Source organism: Nycticebus coucang, chromosome 1 (genome assembly GCF_027406575.1).
Source record: "Nycticebus coucang isolate mNycCou1 chromosome 1, mNycCou1.pri, whole genome shotgun sequence".
Lineage (NCBI taxonomy): Eukaryota > Metazoa > Chordata > Mammalia > Primates > Lorisidae > Nycticebus > Nycticebus coucang.
In genome coordinates this window covers 137,782,812-137,805,250 of record NC_069780.1, presented here as the reverse complement: position 1 = coordinate 137,805,250, position 22,439 = coordinate 137,782,812, and the positions used below count along the sequence as shown (strand labels likewise).

General features: G+C 41.3%; 2 protein-coding genes and 1 pseudogene across 7 annotated transcripts in view; 1 reads left to right on the top strand and 2 right to left on the bottom strand.

The window, feature by feature from the left end:
* Window positions 1-21,206, top strand: part of LOC128584185 (general transcription factor IIH subunit 2) — a 102,988-nt gene extending 81,782 nt beyond the window's left edge. For 3 of the 6 annotated variants that reach the window (XM_053589182.1, XM_053589154.1, XM_053589174.1), the window contains 9 exons: window positions 842-941; window positions 8,231-8,312; window positions 9,367-9,424; window positions 10,220-12,343; window positions 15,323-15,490; window positions 16,382-16,534; window positions 16,901-16,987; window positions 18,782-18,946; window positions 20,481-21,206. In XM_053589182.1, coding sequence (XP_053445157.1) covers window positions 842-941; window positions 8,231-8,312; window positions 9,367-9,424; window positions 10,220-12,343; window positions 15,323-15,490; window positions 16,382-16,534; window positions 16,901-16,987; window positions 18,782-18,946; window positions 20,481-20,845 — 3,302 coding nt within the window. In that variant the 3' untranslated portion in view covers window positions 20,846-21,206. Of the gene's footprint in view, window positions 1-841; window positions 942-8,230; window positions 8,313-9,366; window positions 9,425-10,219; window positions 12,344-15,322; window positions 15,491-16,381; window positions 16,535-16,900; window positions 16,988-18,059; window positions 18,947-20,480 lie in introns of those variants that run through there. The other 3 variants (XM_053589165.1, XM_053589188.1, XM_053589198.1) reach the window with 3 other exon arrangements.
* Window positions 8,978-9,087, bottom strand: LOC128593572 (uncharacterized; annotated as a pseudogene).
* A 630-nt stretch (window positions 21,207-21,836) lies between the features above and the next one.
* Window positions 21,837-22,183, bottom strand: LOC128584242 (anaphase-promoting complex subunit 13-like). Its single transcript, XM_053589304.1, has one exon. The coding sequence runs from the start codon at window positions 22,115-22,117 to the stop codon at window positions 21,893-21,895; it is 225 nt and encodes a 74-aa protein (XP_053445279.1). The 5' UTR covers window positions 22,118-22,183; the 3' UTR covers window positions 21,837-21,892.
* Between the last annotated feature and the right edge of the window lie 256 nt (window positions 22,184-22,439).

Here is a 22,439-nt window from a genome sequence, read left to right as displayed (position 1 = left end):
CCTCTTGCCTCAACAGACGGCCTTCTGTCCGGTATCCTCACCCTCTTCCTTTTCAAACTTCCATCTCTCCCTACAAATCCTAGTTTTCTGACCTTTGTAGGGATTTGTAAGTTTTAGAACCTCATATTTTTTTGCCAGCCACAAAAGGGAGGCTTTCCTCTGCCTCGGCCTTCCTAGAGTGATGCAGGCTCGGCCTGGCCTGGTGGCTCATGCCTGCAATCCTAGCCCTCTGGGAGGCTGAGGCGTGTGGATCGCTTGGGCTCAGGAGTTCAAGACCATCCTAAGCAAGAGTGAGCCCCCTTCTCTACTAAAAATAGAAAAACTCGCCAGGCATTGTGGTAGGTATCAGTAGTCTCAGCTACTTGGGAGACCGAAGCAAAGAGAATTGCTTGAGTCTAAGAGTTTGAGGTTTGCTGTGAGCTATGATGCCAGGGTGACAAAATGAGACCCTGTCCCAGAAAAAAAAAAAAAGAAAGAAAGAAAGGAAAAGAAGAGAAAAGAAAAGATGATGCAGGCTCCTTTTCTTCTTCTTCCTTTATTTATTTATTTGTTTGTTTTTTGAGACAGAGCCTTACTCTGTCACCCTGGGTAGAGTGGCATGGCATCATAGCAAACATGTGGTGCATGGGAGCATTCGGTGACTATTTGCTGATCATCCCATTACAGGGTGAAGAGTCCTATATAGAATATTGCTTCACTGGTGACCCAACTTGTGATTTTTTCATAAAACCCAACTGGAGATGTGGGTTAAGTTTCCCCAGTAAAGGGTCTGGTGGTTATTATCTGCTCATCAGCTGGCAAACGCACACGCGGATGGACTGTTGACTTTACTTATTTTTAGGGATAAAGGACGTCGTCCAGTGTTTTTCTTGTGAAGGATGTTTGGAGAACTGGGAGAAAGGTGATGACCCATTAGAAGATCACACCAAATATTTTCCCAAGTGAGTAGGATGAATGTTCGCTGTCTATGACTTTGGATGAACTTTAACAATTTTGTCCCTCATTTCCTCCCTTATTTTCATCTTTGGATTAAGTCTTTACTCACTTCTCTGATTCGTGCTATGAAGGATGAATCTTTACATCTCTCATGCCCTTGTTCCCTTGACACCCTACCTGCCGAGCCTTCCTTCTTAGTATCTATGGACTGACCTATTCTGGGTATTTCATATATAAAGAAGCCTACAATAGGACCTTTTCTATCTGTCTTCTTTCACGTAGGGTCTTCATTGTTTGGGGGTTTGTCCATGTCATAGCTTGTACCAGTACTTCATTTCTTTTGTAGACAAATAATATTCCATATGTATATAATACATTTTATTGAGTCATTTCTACCTTTTGGCTATTGTGAATACTGCTGATAGGAACATTTGTGTAGAGGTATCTGTGGGAGTATGTACCTGTATTCAATTCATTTGAGTGTATACATAACAGTGGAATTGCTGGGTTATATAATAATCCTACATTTAATTTTTGAGGAACTGCCAAACTGTTTTCCACAGCATTTGCATTATTTTAAGTTCCTACTATGAGGGTTTCAATTCTCCATATCCTCACTATTATAATTTCTTTTACTTAGAGCCTTAGGCTTAGATTTTTATATACATAGCATCAGTTCATCTTAAAATTCTCCTAAATGTTTAAATCTCCTCTTACGTCTTTCAGATCTACCAGATATCCCACCGTTTTCATCTTTGTGAAGGAGCTCTTGGGAAATCTTCTGACCTTCTCTTATATGAGCTACTTGTCCTGTCTTGTCCTTATAGTCAATCTAGGATCCTGGGGTCTTTCTTCACCATCTTTCTGGAGATTCCTATTGTTTCTCTCTGGTGTTTTTGTCCCCATTTCTTGAATCTGCCATCATCTTCCCGGCTTACTCACTCATTTTGGTGGAACAGTTTGCTGGGAAATATTGCATAAGAGATACATGTTTTTAGTTTGCGTCTAGTGTACACACACACACACAGAGTAGAACCTCTAGAAGTTGACCACCAAGGGACTGTAACAAACTTGTCAACATTTGGAGGGGGTCAATGTAAGGAACTAGGCCTACTGTGCTGATAGGTACATGTGGTGCATGTCTGGTCTATGAAAATTAGGTCAAGTTAAGGAGGTAGTCATGGTAGGAAGGTAGTCAACTATGGAGGTTCTGTTGTATATTTCTCTCTACTTCCCCATTTATTTGGTAGTTTAGTTATGTATAGAGTTATAGGTTGGAAGTTATTTTAGTCCTAAATTGGAGAAGAATTGCTAAATTGCTACTGTCTTCTGATATGTTGAAAAGTTTCATGCCTTCTTGATTCTCATTCCTTTTATTGCAAACTGCTTTTTTTTTTTCCTGTTCTGGAAGCTTTTAGGAGTATTGTATTTTCAGTCCTAAAATTTCACAAAAAAATATTTCTTGGCCAGGCATGGTGACTTACACCTATATTCCTGGCACTCTGGGAGGTCGAGGCAGGTAGATTGCCTAACCTCAGAAGTTCCAGAACAGCCTGAGCTAGAGCTATTGGTTTCAACCTATAACTCTATACATAACTAAACTACCAAATAAACTACTAAAATAGAAAGACTAGCTGGACATTGTGGTGGGTACCTAGCTACTTGGGAGGCTGAAGCAAGAGGATTGCTTAAGCCCAAGAGTTTGAGGTTGTTGTGAGCTAGGATGCCACACCACTCTACCTAGGGCAACAGAGTGAGACTCTGTCTAAAAAAAAAAGTATATATATAATATGTATATTTCTTTTCTGTGTGGCTCAGTGCCTGCAGCACAGTGGTTATGGCACCACCCACATATACTGAAGTTGGCAGGTTTGAAGCCGGCCTGGGCCGGCTAAACAACAATGACAACTACAACAAAAAAATAGCCGAGTGTTGTGGTGGGTGCCTGTAGTCCCAGCTACTTGGGAGGCTGAGGCAAGAGAATTGCTTAAGCCCAAGAGTTTGAGGTTGCTGTGAGCTGTGACTCCACAGCACTCTACTGAGGGCGACAGAGTGAAACTCTGTCTCAAAAAAAAAAAAATTCTTTTCTGTGACTGTTTAGACTTAAAAAGAGGGATTTTTTTTAAGAGACAGAGTCTCACTTTATCGCCCTCAGTAGAGTGCTGTGGCGTCACAGCTCACAGCAACCTCCAACTCCTGGGCTTAGGTGATTCTCTTGCCTCAGTCTCCCAAGTAGCTGGGACTACAGGCACCCGCCGCAATGCCAGCTATTTTTTGTTGCAGTTTTGGCCGGGGTTGAGTTCGAATTCGCCACCCTCAGTATATGGGGCCAGGGCCCTACCCACTTAGCCACAGGTACTGCCCAATTTTACCAAATTCTTTAGAAATGTTCAGTTTCAAGAAGAAATTTGTCCTATTTTCACTGTGTAATTAGACTTTTTCAGAAATGAATATTAATACATACAGATGTTAAAATGAATGCTTCTATTTAATTTTATTGCTTTGAAGATATTTTTACAGCACTAATTACTTTTTTAAAATTTCTTATTTGGATTTGCTATGTAGTAAATTTTTGAGAACAGCAAGGAATTCTTAATTCTTGGAAGGATAAGCTAGCATGCAGTCTAGTGTTAGAACTTATTCTGGAATCTATCAATTCCCTTTTTGTGTGCCTTTTTACTTTTTCTCTGTCTCTTTTTTTTTTTTTTTTTTTAATAGAGACAGAGTCTCACTGTACTGCCCTCGGTAGAGTGCTGTGGCATCACACAGCTCACAGCAACCTCCAACTCCTGGGCTTAGGCGACTGTCCTGCCTCAGCCTCCCGAGTAGCTGGGACTACAGGCGCCTGCCACAACACCCGGCTATTCTTTTGTTGCAGTTTGGCCGGGGCTGGGTTTGAACCCGCCACCCTCGGCATATGGGGCCAGCGCCCTACTCACTGAGCCACAGGCGCCGCCTTCTCTGCCTCCTTTTAAAAATTGTCAACTAGTATGCTTCCAAATGAATACCAAAAAATTTATGGGAAAATAATAAAAGGAAACCTGTGTCTTAAGATACTTCACTTAGGAAAATGGTTAAAAAATAAATAAAAAGAAGAAACACAATAAAAAAAAATAGAAACCTATGAACCAATAGAGTCCAGAAATTGAACAATGCCAATGCCTTAGAAGGGCTCTGTGTGCCACCCCACTAACTCTGAGTATGTCCTTCCCCCTCCAGGGCCCTTATCCTCATCCTGAATTTTGGGTTAATTGCTCTTTTGCTTCCCTTTGTGGTTTCACCAACTATGTATGTGTCCTTAAACATATTTAGCTTTGCCTATTACTGAAGTTCAAATAAATGTAAGTAAGTATACTACCTGGTTCTTCTGTGACTGGCTTGTTTTGATCCGCATTATTTTTGAGATTCATCCACAATTACATGTACTGTATAGTAATAGTTTTTACTGGTATAGAGTATATTATTTTATGAATATATAATAATTTACTCATTATACTGTTGGTTCAATATCTAGGTTGTTTTCAGAGTGTTGCAAATTCAAATAATGCCCTATGAACTTCTATTTTATTTATTTTATTTTATGTCTTAGAGACAGGGTCTCTCTGTGTTATCCGGGATGTAGTGCAGTCATAGTTCACCGCAACATCAAACTCCTAGGCTCAAGAGATCCTCCCACCTCAGCCTCCGCAGTAGCTGAGACTACAGGAACTCACCACCATGCATGGCTAATTGTAAAAATTTTTTGTAGAGATAAGGTCTCACTATGTTGCCCAGGCTTGTCTCAAACTCCTGGCATCAAGTGACCCTCCTGGTTCAGCCTCCAAAGTACTGGGATTACAGGCATGAGCCACGGTGCCTGGCCCTGTGAACATCCTTGTGTATATTTCTGGGCTCATGTGTGTTTCTCTAGGATGTGTAATAAAGCATGGAAATGGAGAGTCATAGGGTTTACACATATTCAGCTTTTACTAGATTACACAAAACTTTCCCCAAAGTGCTTGTGCTGATTTATACTCCCACTAGCCTAGATGAGTTTCCATTGGTCTGCTTCCTCAATAACTTGGTATTGCCCCAATTTTTATATTTGTCAGTGTAATCACTAATAATGTTGAGCATGTTTTCATAAGATTTTCTTTTCTTTTTTTTCTGCAGGGATATGCCTTGGCTATTCTTTACCTTCCGGTCTTTAACATCTCAGAGAATATATGAACGATTCCTCTTTATGCCAGATAGCATTCCTTGTTAAGTTTTGTCTGGGCTGGGAGTGGTAGCTCAAGCCTGTAATCCCAGCACTTTGGGAGGATTTTTTGAGACCAAGAGTTTAAGAACAGCCTGGTCCGAGACCTGGTCTTTATAAAAAAATTGAAAAATTAGGCTTGGCGCCCGTTGCTCAGTGGTTAGGGTGCCGACCACATGCACTGGGGTTGGTGGGTTCGAACCTACAAGCTAAACAACAATGACAACAATAACAAAATAAATAGCTGAGTGTTGTAGTGAATGCCTGTCATCCCCACTACTTGGGAGGCTGAGGCAAGAGAATTGCTTAAGCCCAAGAGTTTGAGGTTGTTGTGAGCTGTGACACCACAGCACTCCATTGAGGGCAACACAGTGAGACTCTGTCTGAATAATAAATAAATAAATAAATAAATAAGCCGGGCATGGTGGCACGAACTTTGTAGTCTCAGTTACTTGAGAGTCTGAGGAAGGAAGATCGCTTGAACCCTGGAGTTTGAGGTTGCTTGAGCTAGGCCGATACCATGACATCCAACCTGGGCAACAGAGTGAGACTCTTTCTCAAAAAAAAAAAAAAAGAAAAAAAAAAGGGACATCAAACAAACTTAGTTTAGAAGGTATTTGTGTCCCAGTTTTATGATGTCTGGCAAATCGTATTTATTTATTTAGAGATAGAGTCTTACATTGTTGCCCTTGGTAGAGCGCTGTGGAATCACAGCTCACAGCAACATCAAACTCCTGGCCTCAAGTGATTTTTTGCCTCAGCCTCCCTAATAGCTGGGAATACAGGCACCTGCCACAATGCCCAACTATTTTTTTTTAGAGACAAGATCTCGCTATGCCTCAGGCTGGTCTCGAACCTGTAAGCTCAGGCAATCCACCCACCTCGGCCTCCCAGAGTGCTAGGATTAGAGGAGTGAGCCACCGCACCCAGCTTGGCAAATCGTTTTTAGGGAATATGTTTGTGGCCATTCTTTAGTTCTGATATCAATGAAGTTTTTTTTTTTTTTTTTTTTAATTTAATTTAATTTTTTTTTTGTAGAGACAGAGTTTCACTTTATTGCCCTCGATAGAGTGCTGTGGCGTCACACAGCTCACAGCAACCTCCAACTCCTGGCTGGGCTTAGGTGATTCTCCTGCCTCAGCCTCCCAAGTAGCTGGGATCAATGAAGTTTTTTTTAAATGAACTTTTTTGTTTGTTTGTTTGTTTGTTTTTTAATAGAGACAGAGTCTCAATGTACCGCCCTCGGGTAGAGTGCCGTGGCCTCACACAGCTCACAGCAACCTCCAACTCATGGGCTTAAGCGATTCTCTTGCCTCAGCCTCCCAAGTAGCTGGGACTACAGGCGCCCGCCACAACGCCCGGCTATTTTTTGGTTTTTTTTGCATTTTGGCCGGGGCCGGGTTTGAACCTGCCACCCTCAGTATATGGGGCCGGCGCCTTACCGACTGAGCCACAGGCGCCGCCCTAAATGAACTTTTTATTTGAAAGAATTTGGATTTATAGAAAAATACAAAGATAACACAAAAAGTTCCTATATCTTACCTTACCTAGTTTCCCCTAATGCTTTTTTGTGTGTGTGTGTGTGTGAGATAGTCTCACTGTGTTGCCCTAGGTGGACTGCTGTGGTGTCACAGGTCACAGCAACCTCAAACTCTTGGGCTTAAGAGATTCTCTTGCCTCAGACTCCCGTGTAGCTGGGACTACAGTGCCCACTACAATGCCCGGCTATTTTTATCGTTGTTGTACTTGTCATTACTGTTTAGCAGGCCCATGCCAGGTTCAAACCCACCAGCCCTGGTGTATGTGGCTGGTGCCCTATCCACTGACCTATGGGTGCCAAACCAGTTTCCCCTAATTCTAACACCTTATACTACCTAATACATTTGTCAAATTTAAATATTGGTAGCCAATGTGGTGGCTTGCACCTGCAATCCCAGCAACTTCAGAGGCTGAGGGGCAAGTTTTAGGCTATAGTGAGCTATGATCCCAACACTGCATTTCAGCAAGCAAGACTCTGTCTCTTTTTAATTTTATTATTTTTTATATCAAATTCACCCCTGTCATTATATATATGTGTATATATATATGTGTGTATATATATATATGTATATATATATATTTTTTTTTTTTTGACACAGGTTCTCACTTCATGCCCAGGCTAAAGTGCCATGTCATCAGCCTAGCTCACAGCAACCTCAAACATCTGGGCTGAAGCAATCCTCTTGCCTTAGCTTCCTGAGTAGCTAGGCATATAGGCACCAACCACAATGCCTGGCTAATATTTCAGGTTTTAGTCTCCCTCTTGCTCAGGGAGAGATGGGGTCTCCCTCTTGCTCAGGCTGGTCTCTTGTCTCAGCCTCCCAGAGTGCAAGCCACCATGCCCAGCCAACACTGTCTCTATCTCTCTGTTTTTTTTTTTTTGAGACAGAGTCTCACTATGTTGCCCTCAGTAGAGTGCCATGGCGTCACAGCTTACAGCAACCTCCATCTCCTGGGCTTAGGCAATTCTCTTGCCTCAGCCTCCTGAGTAGCTGGGACTACAGGTGCTTGCCACAATGCCCGGCTATCTTTTTTGTTTTTTAATTAAGAATTGGGGCCGGGTGTGTGGCTCATGCCTGTAATAGTAGTAGACAAAGGTGGGTGAACTGCCTGAGCTCACAGGTTCGAGACCAGCCTGAGCCACAACGAGACCTAGTCTCTAAAAATAGCTGGATGTTGTGGCAGGCATCTGTAGGTCCAGTTACTTGGGAGGCTGAGGCAAGAGAATTGCTTGAGCCCAAGAGTTTAAGGTTACCGTGGGCTAAGATGCCACGGTAGTCTACTGAAGGCAACAAAGAGAGATTCTGTCTCAAACAAAAACAAAAACAAGAATTGGTACACTGGTACATTACTATTAACTAAAATCTTGAGTTCATTTGAATTTCATTAATTTTTCCACTAATGTCCAGAATCCATATGTAAGGGTTGTCTTCTCAATTTCTGATTCTTTTTTTTTAACCTATTACAACTGCTGAATTGCATACAACTAATTTTATAACTTTTAACTTTTGCACTTAGTTGTCAATTTATCCAAAATATGAAGTCCTCTGCAGAAGTGATTCCAGACCTTCAGAGCCATGTTGAACTTTGTGAATTAATGGTAATGAATATCACCACTTTGTTTATTTTGTAGTATGTAATTATGTGATTGAAAAGTGTTTTGAACAGGAATTTTCTTTCCATAAATAAGCAAAGAAATTCTATAAATCATCTACAGTAAGACCCCGTACCTAGCTTCATGAAATGCACAGTCAGTCCATCCCTTCTACTTTGGGGGCGAGACTCTCTTAAGTTGAGTAGCATCCAGGCTAAATGAATCCCATTTGTGATCTGCATTGGGAGGGCAGTAAGGCCTGGCCTGCTATGTGGCCTTTTTTTAGGACAGGGAAGATATTTCTTTAACAAAAACAAATGTCCAATAAAATCATAAAACCATATGATAGGCTGACTTCTTTAAACTGAACAATCCTTTGTAGTTCTCTGGGAAATAAGGCACTAACAATTTAACACACACACACCTTATTTTGAGGCTGTATGTTAGGTATGTTAAGTTTGTCATCCCACAAATGAAAACAAAGATAGCAACTTGCTTTTCTTTTGATTCATCTTTTATATTTGTGAACTGAAAAATGACATTGAAGAAAAAAATTGAGGAAGAAGCATAAATTTTATGCATCCTAGGTATGTAATATTAAAAATGTAGTTAACAAAGGATAGAGGCTGTGTCTACAATTTTTGGAGGGTCCTTTTTTTTTTTTTTTTTAATGCCTACAGCACCCAGTATTCCCAGGTGGTCTCCCATCCAAGTACTAACCAGGCCCAACCCTGCTTAGCTTCACGAGATCAGGTGCATTCAGGGTGGTATGGCCATAGATTGCAGCAAGGGTCCTTCTTGCTCCAATCACTATAATTCTGATTACCTGGATAGTATTCACTCATGGAATGTATCATCATATCTGAGCCAACTAGGAACACACAGCTTGCAGATGTTTGCAGGTGATTTATTGTTTCATATTTGGAGCACTCCTCACATCAGTCCCCATAAATATTTGAGGGTGGGCTGTATTTAGAAGACGTTTTGTCTCCTATTATAACATGATTCCTCCCTCTCTTTATGCAAATCTTCATTTAATAGAGGATTTTATTTTTCAAAGGAAAGCACAAGTGAAAGCAATCTTGAAGATTCAGCTGCAGATAGTTCTATATTGCCAGGTAAGAAGCTTGAAGTGGCATATGGGTTATATGTCTGGGTAAATATATTTGTGTTTACTGGGGGTTTGAAAAGAAAAAGTATTTGTAATTGTGCAAAGAGCTTCTACAGAGGAGAAGATTGCAGTGGAGAGTATCACATATGAGAGAAAGTCAGGGCTCCTGTGATGTCTCCAGAGTGCTCCCAGGGCCAAACTGACAGTAATCAACATTTCACATACAAACTAATATTTAAAGGCACCATTCAGCAAGCTTCTTGCAGCGTTGAACTCCTGGGTTTAAGGGACCCTTCTGCCTCGGCCTCCCAAGTATTAGTAGGACTATAGGCGCATACTACTATGCCCACCTAATTTTCAGGGTTTTTTTTTTTTGCAGTTTTTGGCCGGGGCTGGGTTTGAACCTGCTACCTCCGGCATAAATTTTTTTTTTTTTTTTTTTTGAGAGATAGGATCTTCCTGTGTTGTCTAGCTTGGTCTCAAACTCCTGGCTGCAAGCAACGCCACAGTGCTGGGATGACAGGCGTGAGCCATCCTGCCCCGCCTGTGGTGCTTCTAATAAGCCACATTATGTGTAGGTCTCCATGTTAAGAGGGGCACTTTGGACATGTGCTCCCCACATTCTGATTTTTTAGAGGAAACTGAGTCGATCCTAATCTCTTAATCCAGGAGTCACAGAGGCTGTGGAAGGTCCTAAAACGTCCTTAGTAGACAGGCAGATTCAGGTAGTGAAAAGAGTCTGGTATTAGGACTGAGAGAGATGTGAATATGAATCCTAGCCATGCCCCCCTTTTATCCACAGAGATAGCACAGGGTGAACCCCAGTGGTTTCGAGAGGCAAAGAGTCTGAGTGAGCAACTGAGAGCAGCCTATGTCAATGCCAGTTTCCGCCACCTGCCTTTGCTTGAGAGCTCTTCTGGTCTAGTCACAGATCACTTGCTGGGCTGTGATCTGTCCATTGCTTCAAAGGACATCAGCCATCTTGTACAAGAGCCCCTGGTATTGCCTGAGGTCTTCACCAATTTGAACTCTGTCATGTGTGTGGAAGGCGAAGCTGGTAGTGGAAAGACGATCTTCCTTAAGAAAATAGCTTTTCTATGGGCATCAGGATGCTGTCCCTTGTTAAACAGGTTCCAGCTCGTCTTCTACCTTTCCCTTACTGCTACCAGACCAGGCCAGGGGCTGGCTGACATCATTTCTGACCAACTCCTAGAGAAAGAAGGATCTGTCACTGAAATGTGCATGAGGAACATCATCCAGCAGTTAAGAAATCAGGTGTTATTCCTGCTCGATGACTACAAAGAGATGGGCTCAGTCCCTCAAGACATACAAAGACTGATTCAAAAAAACCACTCATCACGGACATGCTTATTGATTGCTGTCCGTACAAACAGGGCCAGGGACATCCGCCGATACCTAGATACAATTCTAGAGATCAAAGCGTTTCCCTTCTATAATACTATCTGTATATTACGGAAGCTCTTTTCGCGTAACATGACCCGTTTGCTAAAGTTTCTGATTTACTTTGGAAGGCAAAAACCTTTGCAGGACATTCATAAAACTCCCCTTTTTGTAGCAGCAGTCTGTGCTAATTGGTTTCAGTATCCTTTTGATCAGTCTTTTGATGATGTGGCTCTTTTCAAGTCCTATATGGAATGCCTTTTCTTAAGGCACAAAACTACCATTGAACTTCTCCAAGCAACCGTGTCCTCCTGTGGTGAGCTGGCCTTGAAAGGTTTTTTTTCATCTTGTTTTGAGTTTAGTGATGACCACCTCGCAGAAGCAGGGGTTGATGAAGATGGAGATCTAACCGTGTGCCTGATGAGCAAATTTACAGCCCAGAGACTGAGACCAGTCTATCAGTTTTTAAGTCCTGCATTCCAAGAATTTCTTGCTGCAAGGAGGCTGATTGAACTCCTGGATTCAGATAGGCATGCAGATCAAGACTTGGGACTTTATTATTTGAAACAAATCAACTCATCCATGATGGCTCTAAAGCCCTACAACAACTTTTTGAACTATATCTCCAATTGCCCTTTAACAAAGGCAGGACCAAAAATCGTATCTCATTTACTTCATTTGGTGGATGATAAAGAGTCATTGGAGAATGTATCTGAAAATGATGACTACCTGAAGCACCATCCAGAAATGTCACCAGAAATGCAATTAATTAGGCAATTGTGGCAAATGGTTCCACAAGCTTACTTTTCATTGGTTTCAAAGCATTTATTGGGTCTTGCCCTAAAAATTGCTTATCAAAGCAACACTGTTGCTGCATGTTCATCACTTATTTGGCAATTCCTTCAAGGGAGAACCCTGACTTTGGATGTACTTAAATTACCGTACTTTTATGATTACCCAGAAAGCCTGCCATTGATGAGAAGCATTCAGGTTTTCATAAAAGGAAATAAACATCCACATCGAGCAGATTTTTCAGTCCTAGAAGCGTGTTTAGACAAATCACAGGCACCAACTATAGATCAGGACTGTGCTTCTGCCTTCGAACCTATGAAAGAGTGGGAGCAGAATTTAGCTGAAAAAGAGGATATGATAAAGAGTTATATGAAAATCCAGCACACAGCACCCCCAGACATCAGTACTGGCTACTGGAAACTTTCTCCAAAGCACTACAAAATTCCCCTTCTGGAAGTCCATGTGACTAATGCTGATGCTATAGACCAGGAGATGCTCAAGGTGCTAATGACGGTTTTTTCAGCCTCACAGCACATTGAGCTTCATTTAACTCACAGCAGAGGCATTATCGAAAGTATCCGCCCAGCTCTTGAGCTGCACAAAGCCTCTGTCACCAAATGCTCCATAGACAAATGCGAACTCAGTGTGGCAGAACAAGAACTGCTTCTCACCCTGCCTTCCCTGGAATCTCTGGAACTTGCAGGGACAATCCAGGCACAAGGTACACTTGCAGGTATTTCAGATGACTATTCTGATGTGTAATTTTATTTTCTCACTTAGTTTTAGGTGGTTGAAAACTTCTGAAGTCTTAAGAGTATAAATGATCACTGACAGAATATACAACAGCAAACCTTCACTAATTTTTTTTGTATAAAATTAGTGAAAGAATGTTTTTCCAAATGAGAATTGTTTTCCAATAAGTCAGATAGAATTAATAAAATATTAAATTAATGAAGCCTCTTAATAAATAGACAATAAGTGGACATGAGTTACTTGTTATTGGTAAAAGAATGAGCTCCATGTAAGATGATGATGCATAGTCTCTGGGAAATGAACACAGAAATGGGAAATAATAACTGCCCTTGCTTTAGGTCTTCTTTAGCTTCTCTAAGAAATACTTGATAGTTTTCAGTGTAAGTGTACTCCAGCTTTCATTAAATTTATTCCTAGGCACTTACGTTTTCTGATACTACTATACGTGTCATTTGATGTTTCTCACCATCTAACTGTTGCTGGGACAGCTCCATTTCTCAGCAGTTTGACTGTTAGATGTCTAAGTGTGCTTTGCCTTGTATCTTGCATGTATCTTGCTTGAGGGTCACTGTGGGTTTTTTGTTTTTTGTTTTTTTGCAGTTTTTGGCCTGGGCTGGGTTTGAAACCCACCACCTCCGGTATATTGGGCTGGCACCCTATTCACTGAGCCACAGGTGCTACCCGGTCACTGTGTTTTTGTTTGGATCTGGGGTTGACATTTATCATCAAATTTGGAATAACTTTGGTTTCTTTCCAAATACTTTTTTATTTTGGTAAAACTTACACAACAAACCTTACAATTTAACTACTTACTTTTACGTGTATGATTCAATGGCATTAAGTACATTCACAATGTTCTACAACCATTACCATCATTCATTTCTGAACCTTTTCATTATTTCCTATTTCATTATTCCTAAACAGAAACTCTATACCCATTAAACAGCTCCTCCCTTCCACTAGCCCCTGGTAGCCTTTATTCTATTTTTCTTTTTTTTTTTGAGACAGAGTCTCACTATGTCACCCTCGGTAGAGTGTCGTGGCATCACAGCTCACAGCAACCTCAAACTCTTGGGCTTAAGCGATTCTCTTGCCTCAGCCTCCCAAGTAGCTGGAGGCGCCCACCACAACGCCTGGCTATTTTTTTGTTGTTGTTGTAGTTGTCACTGTTGTTGGCAGGCCCGGGCTGGATTTGAACCTGCCAGCCTCGGTGTATGTGGCTGGTTCCTTAGCCGCTGAGCTACAGGTGCTGAGCCCTTTGTTTAATTTTTTGATACCATTTTTGTACCATTTTATATTCCTACCAGCAATATATAAGGGTTCCGATTTCTCCATATCCTCTTCAACACTCGTTATTTTCTGTTTTGTTTTGTGTTGATTATCATAAAGCAAAGCTTGTAGTTTGAAGTGGGACCTCATTGTGGTTTTGATTGCCTTTCTCTGATGACTGAATGATGCTCAGGATCTTTTCATGTGCTCATAATGGCTGTTTGTGTATCTTCTTTTGAGAAACATCTTTTCAAGTCCTTTCTCCGTTTTTAATTGGCTTTTTGTTGGTTGTTTGGTTGAAGGAGTTCTTTATATATTCTGGATTTTAAAACCTTATCATACACATGGTTTGAAAATATTTTCTCCTATTCCCTAGATCATCATTTTACTTTACAAAGACCTTTGATATATAAAAGTTTTTAATTTTGATGAAGTCTAATTTATCTGTTTTTTCCTTCTGTTGCTAATTCTTTTGGTGTCATATCTAAGAATCCATTGCCAAGTCCAAGATCATGAAGATTTACCCCTATTATTTTTTTTTTTTAAGAAACAGAATTTCGGGCGGCGCCTGTGGCTTGTCAGTAAGGCGCCGGCCCCATATACTGAGGGTGGCGGGTTCAAACCCGGCCCCGGCCAAACTGCAACCAAAAAATAGCCGGGCATTGTGGTGGGCGCCTGTAGTCCCGGCTACTCGGGAGACTGAGGCAAGAGAATCGCTTAAGCCTAGGAGTTGGAGGTTGCCGTGAGCTATATGAGGCCACGGCACTCTACCAAGGGCCATAAAGTGAGACTCTGTCTCTACAAAAAAAAAAAAAAAAAAAGAAACAGAATTTCACTTTGTTGCTCTTGGTAGAGTGCTGTAATGTCACAGCTCACAGCAACCTCCAGCTCTTGGGCTTAAGCAATTCTCTTGCCTCACCCACCCAAGTAGCTGGGACTATAGGCACCTACCACAACACCCAACTAGTTTTTCTATTTTTTGGTAGAGCTATGGGGGTTTCGCACTTTGCTCAGACTGGTCTTGAACTCCTGATCTCAAGCAATTCTCCCACTGTGGCCTCCCAGAGTGCTAGTATTATAGGCATGAGCCACTGTGCCTAGCCTTGGGTTGATATTTTATATGGTGGGAGGTAGGAGTCCAACTTCATTTTTTGCATGCACAAATCTTGTTGTTCCCACACCATTGCTGGAGAGATGTATTATTTTTGTGCTTCCAGAGCGTAGCACAGGCCTTCCTATATAGTACATAATCAGTAAAACTGCAAATGGCAATATCTTCTCATATATACTTTCTAAAAAAGAATTTTTTTCACTAATTATTTATTTTAATATACATTTGGGTAACCCACAAGCATGGCCTGACTCTGAGTGAGGGCCTGTAAGCCTCTACAACCTGCTGATGAATTATGCAAAAACCAGGTAATTAAAAATTTAAAAATTAAAAAAAAAATGGTTTGTGGTACATGGAATATTTTCATTTGAAAATATAAAAATAGATGAATCAAAACAGCAGTTTTGGGGTGGTGCCTGCGGCTCAAGAAGTAGGTCGCCAGCCCCGTATACAGGGGGTGGCGGGTTCAAACCCAGCCCCGGCCAAAAAACTGTAAACAAAACAAAACAAAACAGCAGTTTCAAAATTTCCATTTGGAATTCTTTGGTTAATAAAGGGCAATTGTGTGATGCTTTCCAGACCAAATCTTTCCTAATTTGGATAAGTTCCTATGCCTGAAAGAACTATCTGTGAATCTGGATGACAAAGTAAACGTTTGTTCAATGATACCTAAAGAATTCTCAGACCTCCCCTGTATGGAGAAATTATTGATCCAAATTTCAGCTGAGTTTGATCTTTCTAAACTAGGTAAGAATGGCTCTTGGATTTCTTTGCTTTAGTATCAGTTAGAAAAGCTATTTGGCCAATAATTTATTTGACAAAGTTCTTGAGGATCTGATTATAATTTGTAATTACTGAGCTTTTTCATACATTCTAAGAATTATTTTGAGAACTTCACGAATAATAACTCATTTAATCTGTATGCAAAAAATTCATTGATGTTGAATTTGGAGGTAGTAGTTTCTTACATTTTCAGTAATTTTTGCATCAAATTCAGGTTTTGCTTTAGAGTTATTATTCCTTTTATGTTTCTTTGTACAAATATCCTTACTGTGTAAATGTCATGCACAAATGCAGAGATATTAGATTGTTAAAGCTGAAGGTGACTTTACTGAGTGTCAATGATCATTTTGGAGAAGAGAGAACTGATCCCCAGAGAGGGTCAGTAACTTGTACAAGTTCATGTTGTTCGCTAGTCAGTTGTGGAACCCGAACTTAAGCCCAAAGTAGCCTGATTCTCAGAGCATTACATTGTGGTGCCTTATTTTAATTATTGCTGAAAAAAAAAAAAAAAAAGAATAAATTAGGCTCAAACTCCTGAGCTCAGGCAGTCTACACCTGAGCAAGAGTGAGACCCAGTCTCTAAAAAATAGCTGGGCATTGTGGTGGGCACTGTAGTCCCAGCTACTGGGGAGGCTGAGGCACGAGAATCGCTTGAGCCCAAGAGTTTGAGGTTGCTATGAGCTATGATGCCATGACACTCTACCAAAGTGAAAAAGTGAGACTCTGAAACAAACAAAAAAAAAAGTAAGACTCTGTCTCAAAATAAATAAATAAATAAATAAATAAAATTACATGGCTAATTCTGGTAGAAATTTGCAGTCTTCTTTAATTTCTGAAAATCTTGATATTTTACAGTCAAATTGATTCAGAATTCTCCAAACCTTCATGTTTTCCATCTGAAATGTAATTTCCTTTCGGATTTTGAGTCTCTCATGACTGTACTTTCTTCTTGCAAGAAACTCAAAGAAATGAAGTTTTCTGGACCATTTTTTCAAAGCATCCCATTTGGTAAGAGTTGTAATCTTAGAATTGTGGTTTAATATGCTTCTGTAGCCGCAGAGTCAGATTAAGCACTCTTTCAAAAGAGCCACATTTGTAAAAGGCAGTTGATATGAAGGAGCAAACTATAGTACTTGGTATCTAATCTTAAATGAATTCATCAAATAACAAAGTATATTTATTTCTAGAACTTTAAACATTTCTAGTCCAGCAAAGATCTCCGAGGAGAGTTTTTTTCTATCTACTTAATCATTCTTATTCAATCTGAATTACATTAATTTTATCACTTTTTAAATGCTCTTTATTTTAAAGATGTTACTGTTTGCTGTGAGAGATTTAGCCAATATAACTCAATTTTTATTTTCGTTTTCGTAGTTGCCATTCTGCCAAATTTTATTTCTCTGAAAATATTAAATCTTAATAACCAACAATTTCCTGACAAGGAAACATCTAAAAAATTTGGTATGTTTAACAAAACTTCTTTTTTACTTATTCTTTATTCTCTTCCTATTTTTTCTCTCCTATTTTGAATTAGCTGCAATAAAATAAGACATGTATTAGCTGCCCTTGCTCATTAATAGGAAGTAACAGTGATGCTCAACTTTGACCCTCCAAAGGTCTTTCTTCACTGTTAGTTTTGCACATTCCTCATATTTGATCTCATTCAAAGCAAAGTTCTCAGACTGACTTCCTAGAATACATATTTGCTCATTATTGCCCTGCTACTTGGGAGCCTGAGGCAAGAGAATCACTTAAGCCCGAGAGTTTGAGGTTGCTGTGAGCCGTGATGCCATGACACTCTACCGAGGGTGACATAGTGAGACTCTGTCTCAAAAAAAAAAAATTAAGAAAACAGTATGTACAAATCTAGATTTAGAAAAAGGTTAAATATTTTTGATTGAAAAATGATTACAAATGTAATGTATGAGGCTGGGCTTGGTGGCTCATGCCTATAATCCTAGCACTCTGGGAGGCCGAGGCGAGTAGATTGCCTGAGCTAGAGTGAGACACTGTCTTTAAAGATAGCTGGGTGCTGTGACAGGCTCTTGTAGTCCCAGCTAGTTGGGAGGCTGAGGCAAGAGGATCACTTGAGCCCAAGAGTTTGAGGTTGCTGTGAGCTATGATGCATGGCAGTCTACCAAGGGCAACAAAGTGAGACTCTGTCTCAAAAAAAAAATTAATAAAAAAATTAATGTATGCTCACAAAAAACATTCTAATAGGAAAAAGAAAAGAGAGGCAGTGGAGCTATGGAGTGCACAGCTGTACTATTCAAAGAGCTTCTCAAACTTTTAGGATCAGTTGGATCTTTCATTTTCCCTCCCTCCCATCCTTCATTCCTTTCTTCCCCCTGCTAGGCTTGGATCTTCCTTTTCCTTTCTCTCCCCTTCCTTTGGGGGCAGCAGCATGGGTGGGGACTGAGGTAGCAGACGCAGGTAGGATCAGGGGCAAGGAGGTGACTTGTGTACATTATAAGGTTGATTAAGCAAATAATACATTGAGTGTAATGAGAGCCAATTTTCTTCATTGTTGCAGAAGGAATTTACAAATATTGAAAGAAGAGGCTAGAAAGAACTTTGAGGTATTGGATTAGAATTGGAAATATTGGGCTAGGCACAATGGCTTGCACCTGTAATCCTAGTACTCTGGGAAGCAGAGGTAGGTGAATCAACTGAGCTCAGGAGTTGCAGACCAGCCTGAGCAAAAGTGAGACTCTGTCTCTGCTAAAAATAGAAAAACTATCCATCTCTAAAAAATAGTCGGCACTGTGGGTGCCTGTAGTCCCAGCTACTTGAGAGGCTGAGGCAAGAGAATCACTTGAGCCCAAGAGCTTGAGATTGCTGTGAGCTGACACGCCACCGCACGCTACCAAGGGTGACAAAGCGAGACCCTGTCTCAAAAAAACAAACAAAAAAGAATGATGGATTGCGAAGTTGTGGTGCTGAGGGGCAGACATGGAAATCCCCCCTCCCCTGCTCAGGATGACAGCAGCAGGTGGCCAAAGGCATGGCAGAGCTAGGAGTAACCTGCCTACTAGTAAAATCTTCTAAGAGGAAATGGAGATATGATAGGCAGCCTGGACTTCAGAGCAAGGGAGGGTGGACAGGTTGTCTAGAGATGTGTGCTAAACCTCCTGACCTCGGGGAGGAAGCGGGATGGCATCTATGCTACAGGGGTCCTCCTGACAGTGTGTTAAGTTTTAGGCTATAGGTAACTGTTGTGTGGAAACCAAAAATATACAAAGTCTCTTCTGATAGCCTACACTTTAGGTTCTCTCAAGAACCTTGAAGAACTGATCCTTCCAACTGGGGATGGGATTCATCAAGTGGCCAAACTGATCGTCCAGCAGTGTCGGCAGCTTCAGTATCTTCGGGTCCTCTCATTTTTCCAGACTTTGGATGATGACAGTGTGATGGAAATTGGTGAGCTACCCTGAGATGAATGTTTGACCTCTTATAGAAGCCAGGCTTTCTGCTGCACAATGTCTATGGAAACATTTTCCCCTCTAAAAAAATTTCAACCCACTTCATTTTCACTGTCATATTGTTCCCTCTAGTGTCCTGTGGATTTAGATTCATTCTGGACAGCTCTGGAAGTACAAAAAGACTTTCCATTTGAGGCTATATAAACCTTCAAGTCTCTGTTCTTTTATTTTTCAATAAAAATAAAATTTTTTGAGACAGAGTCTCACTTGGTCATCCTGGTAGAGTGCCCTGTCATTATCATAGCTCACAGCAACCTCAAACTCTTAGGCTTGAGCAATCCTCTTGCCTCAGCCTCCCGAGTAGCTGTGAGGACAAGTGCCTGACACTACTCCCAGCTAGTTTTTCTTTTTTTAGTAGAGTTGGATCTTGCTCTTGCTCAGGCTGGTCTGAACTTGAGCTCAAGCAATCCACTCGCCTCTGCCTCCCAGAGTGCTAGGATTACAGGTGTGAGCCAGAGAACCTGGCCTGGCTTTGTGGTTCTTTATTAACCCATCAGCTCTTTGGGGCTTTTAAAGAGAAATTCCAAAAAAGATTTCCTGGCTGGGTGCAGTGACTCTGCCCATAATCCCAGCACTTGGGAGGCTGAGGAGGGTGGATTGCCTGAGCTCACAGGTTCAAGACTAGCCTGAGCCAGAGCAAGACCCTGTCTCTAAAAAATAGCCAGGGTTGGGCGGCACCTGTGGCTCAGTCGGTAAGGTGCCGGCCCCATATACCGAGGGTGGCGGGTTCAAACCCGGCCCCGGCTGAACTGCAACCAAAAAATAGCTGGGCGTTGTGGCGGGCGCCTGTGGTCCCAGCTGCTTGGGAGGCTGAGGCAAGAGAATCGCTTAAGCCCAGGAGTTGGAGGTTGCTGTGAGCTGTGTGATGCCATGGCACTCTGCTGAGAGCCATAAAGTGAGATTCTGTCTCTACAAAAAAAAAAAAAAAAAAAATAGCCAGGGCTTGGCACCCGTAGCAGTGGTTATGGCGCCAGCCACATACAATGAAGGTGGAGGGTTCAAATCCGGGCCCGGCCAGCTCAACAACTGCAACAACAACAAAAAAATAGCCAAGCACCTGTAGTTTTAGCTACGGGGAAGCTGAGGCAAGAGAATCGCTTAAGCCCAAGAGTTTGAGGTTGCTGTGAGGTGTGATGCCACAGCACTCTACTGGGGGCAACATACTGAGACTCTGTCGCAAAAAAAAAATAGGCGTTGTGGCGGGCGCCTGTTGTCTCAGCTACGTGGGAGACTGAGAATCACTTGAGCCCAAGAGTTTGAGGTTGCTGTGAGCTATGACGTTACAGCACTCTACTGAGGGTAACAAAGTGAGACTCTGTCTCAAAAAGAAAAAAATCTCCTATATTGGACATTTTTCCTTCTTTCAGTGATGGTAGTGGTGGGGAGAGGAGGTTGATGCAAATAATGTAGTCTACCACTATTGAAATAGAAGTCCTTGTGATTTTGTTTTTATGAATGTTTTGTTTTGGTAGCCAAGGTAGCAATTGATGGAGGCTTCCAGAAACTTGAGAACTTAAATCTTTCAATCAATCACAAGATCACAGAGGAAGGATACAGAAATTTCTTTCAAGCACTGGACAACATGCCAAACTTGCAAGAGTTGACCATCACCAGGCATTATACTCACTGTATCAAACCTCAGGCCACTACAGTAAAGTCTTTGAGTCAGTGTGTGTCACGACTGCCGCGCCTCACCACACTTAACATGCTAAGTTGGCTCCTGGATGCAGAGGATATCGCATTGCTTAATGTCATGAAAGAAAGGCATCCTCAATCTAAACATTTAAACATTTTCTGGAAATGGATACTGCCGTTCTCCCCAATCATCCAGAAATAAAAGATTAAGCTAAAAATTGCTGTATCAAAAAATTTTTGTATCAAGCTGGGGGAATAGGGGAGGAGGGAAGGGTGGAGAGAGGAGATTAGTGTGCCAGTGGGCACCTAATGGGCACAATGTAAGGGTACATGGCCACCTCCTGGGTGTGGGACACAGCTACAACAGGGACTTTACCTCACAAATGCAAGCATTGTAACCAATCATTTATACCTTCATATTAATCTGAAATTTAAAAAAATTATTTTTGTCAAGAATTCTAAAAACCTAATTATCCGGGTGGTGCCTGTAGCTCAAAGGAGTAGGGTGCCAGCCCCATATGCTGGAGGTGATGGGTTCAGACCCAGCCCCAGCCAAAAACTGCAAAAAATAAATAAATAAATAAAAACCTAATTATCAAAAACATTTTATTAACTATTATATAGAGAAGAATATTTATAAAATGTGTAAGGCTTATAATTAAAAAAAAAAACAAACCTGCATACTGAGCTTAAGAAACAGATCATCACCAGTACCTATGAAGTCCGTGAATGACCATCCCCAACTAAAGATCAGCCCTTTGGCCGGGCACGGTGGCTCACACCTGTAATCCTAGCATTCTGGGAGACTGTGACAGGTGGATAGCTTGAGCTCACAGGTTTGAGAACAGCCTGAGCAAAAGTGAGACCTCATTTCTAAAAATAGCCAGGCGTCATGGTGGGTGCTTATAGTCCCAGCTACTTGGGAGGCTGAGGCAAGAGGATCACTTGAGCCTAAGGGTTTGAGTTTGCTGTGAGCTATGATGCAATAGTACTCTACTGAGGATGACAAAGTGAGACTATTTAAAACAAAAACAAAACAGCCTTTCAATCAAGTTTATACAGCTAACTCTCTCCATCAAGGGTCAACAGGTAGAGGGCTGAGGAGAGGCACACCATTTATCTCAGAGCTACAATAGGAAGTGTCAATTGACATAAGAAATGGCTAACTTCAGAATTGAATGAGTTTTTTTTTTTTTTAACATTTTGTATCTATGTATTTTTTAAAAATCCATTCATAAGGAGCCGAGTGTCAGTTTCCAATGGGGGGGACATTCTCGTGGAGGTACTGGAAGGCTAAGTCTGTCCACTTCATTTCCTGTTCTTCGACAGATTCTGTGGTGCCACCGTTGTCTTGTTCAGGTTCAGGAAGCTCATTCAGTGGTATTGCAACATCCTCATAAGGCAGTTTGTCTTCTAGCCAAGCATCATCAATCAAATCCAAGATCCTTCTATCTCTCTGTACCTCACTGTCCATTTTCCTGCAGCTTTGATTTTGTCAGATTGGCGCCGGCCCACTGCTGCACTTGAATGAGTTTCTTACACAAGAAGTAAGAGTTGAGTTTAACACAGGCTCCAAATGACTCTTGTGGGCCAAGGGATATTTTGTAATCTTGTAGACCCTGTTCTGTATATTTAACTAGCTTTGGTGTAGTGGGCATAGAGGAGTTTACATACACCTTCCCTTTATCCAGTGCTAATGTGAAAAAGAAATAGTGTTCAGGGGAAATGTTTTTATTCCAGAAGCTTTTGAGAGTGCAATATACATGCAATACATAAGATTTTCTTATGACTATGAA

Coding starts and splice junctions, on each gene's coding strand:
- LOC128584242 (XM_053589304.1), bottom strand. CDS start 22,117: ATGGACAGTGAGGTACAGAGAGATAGAAGGATCTTGGATTTGATTGAT.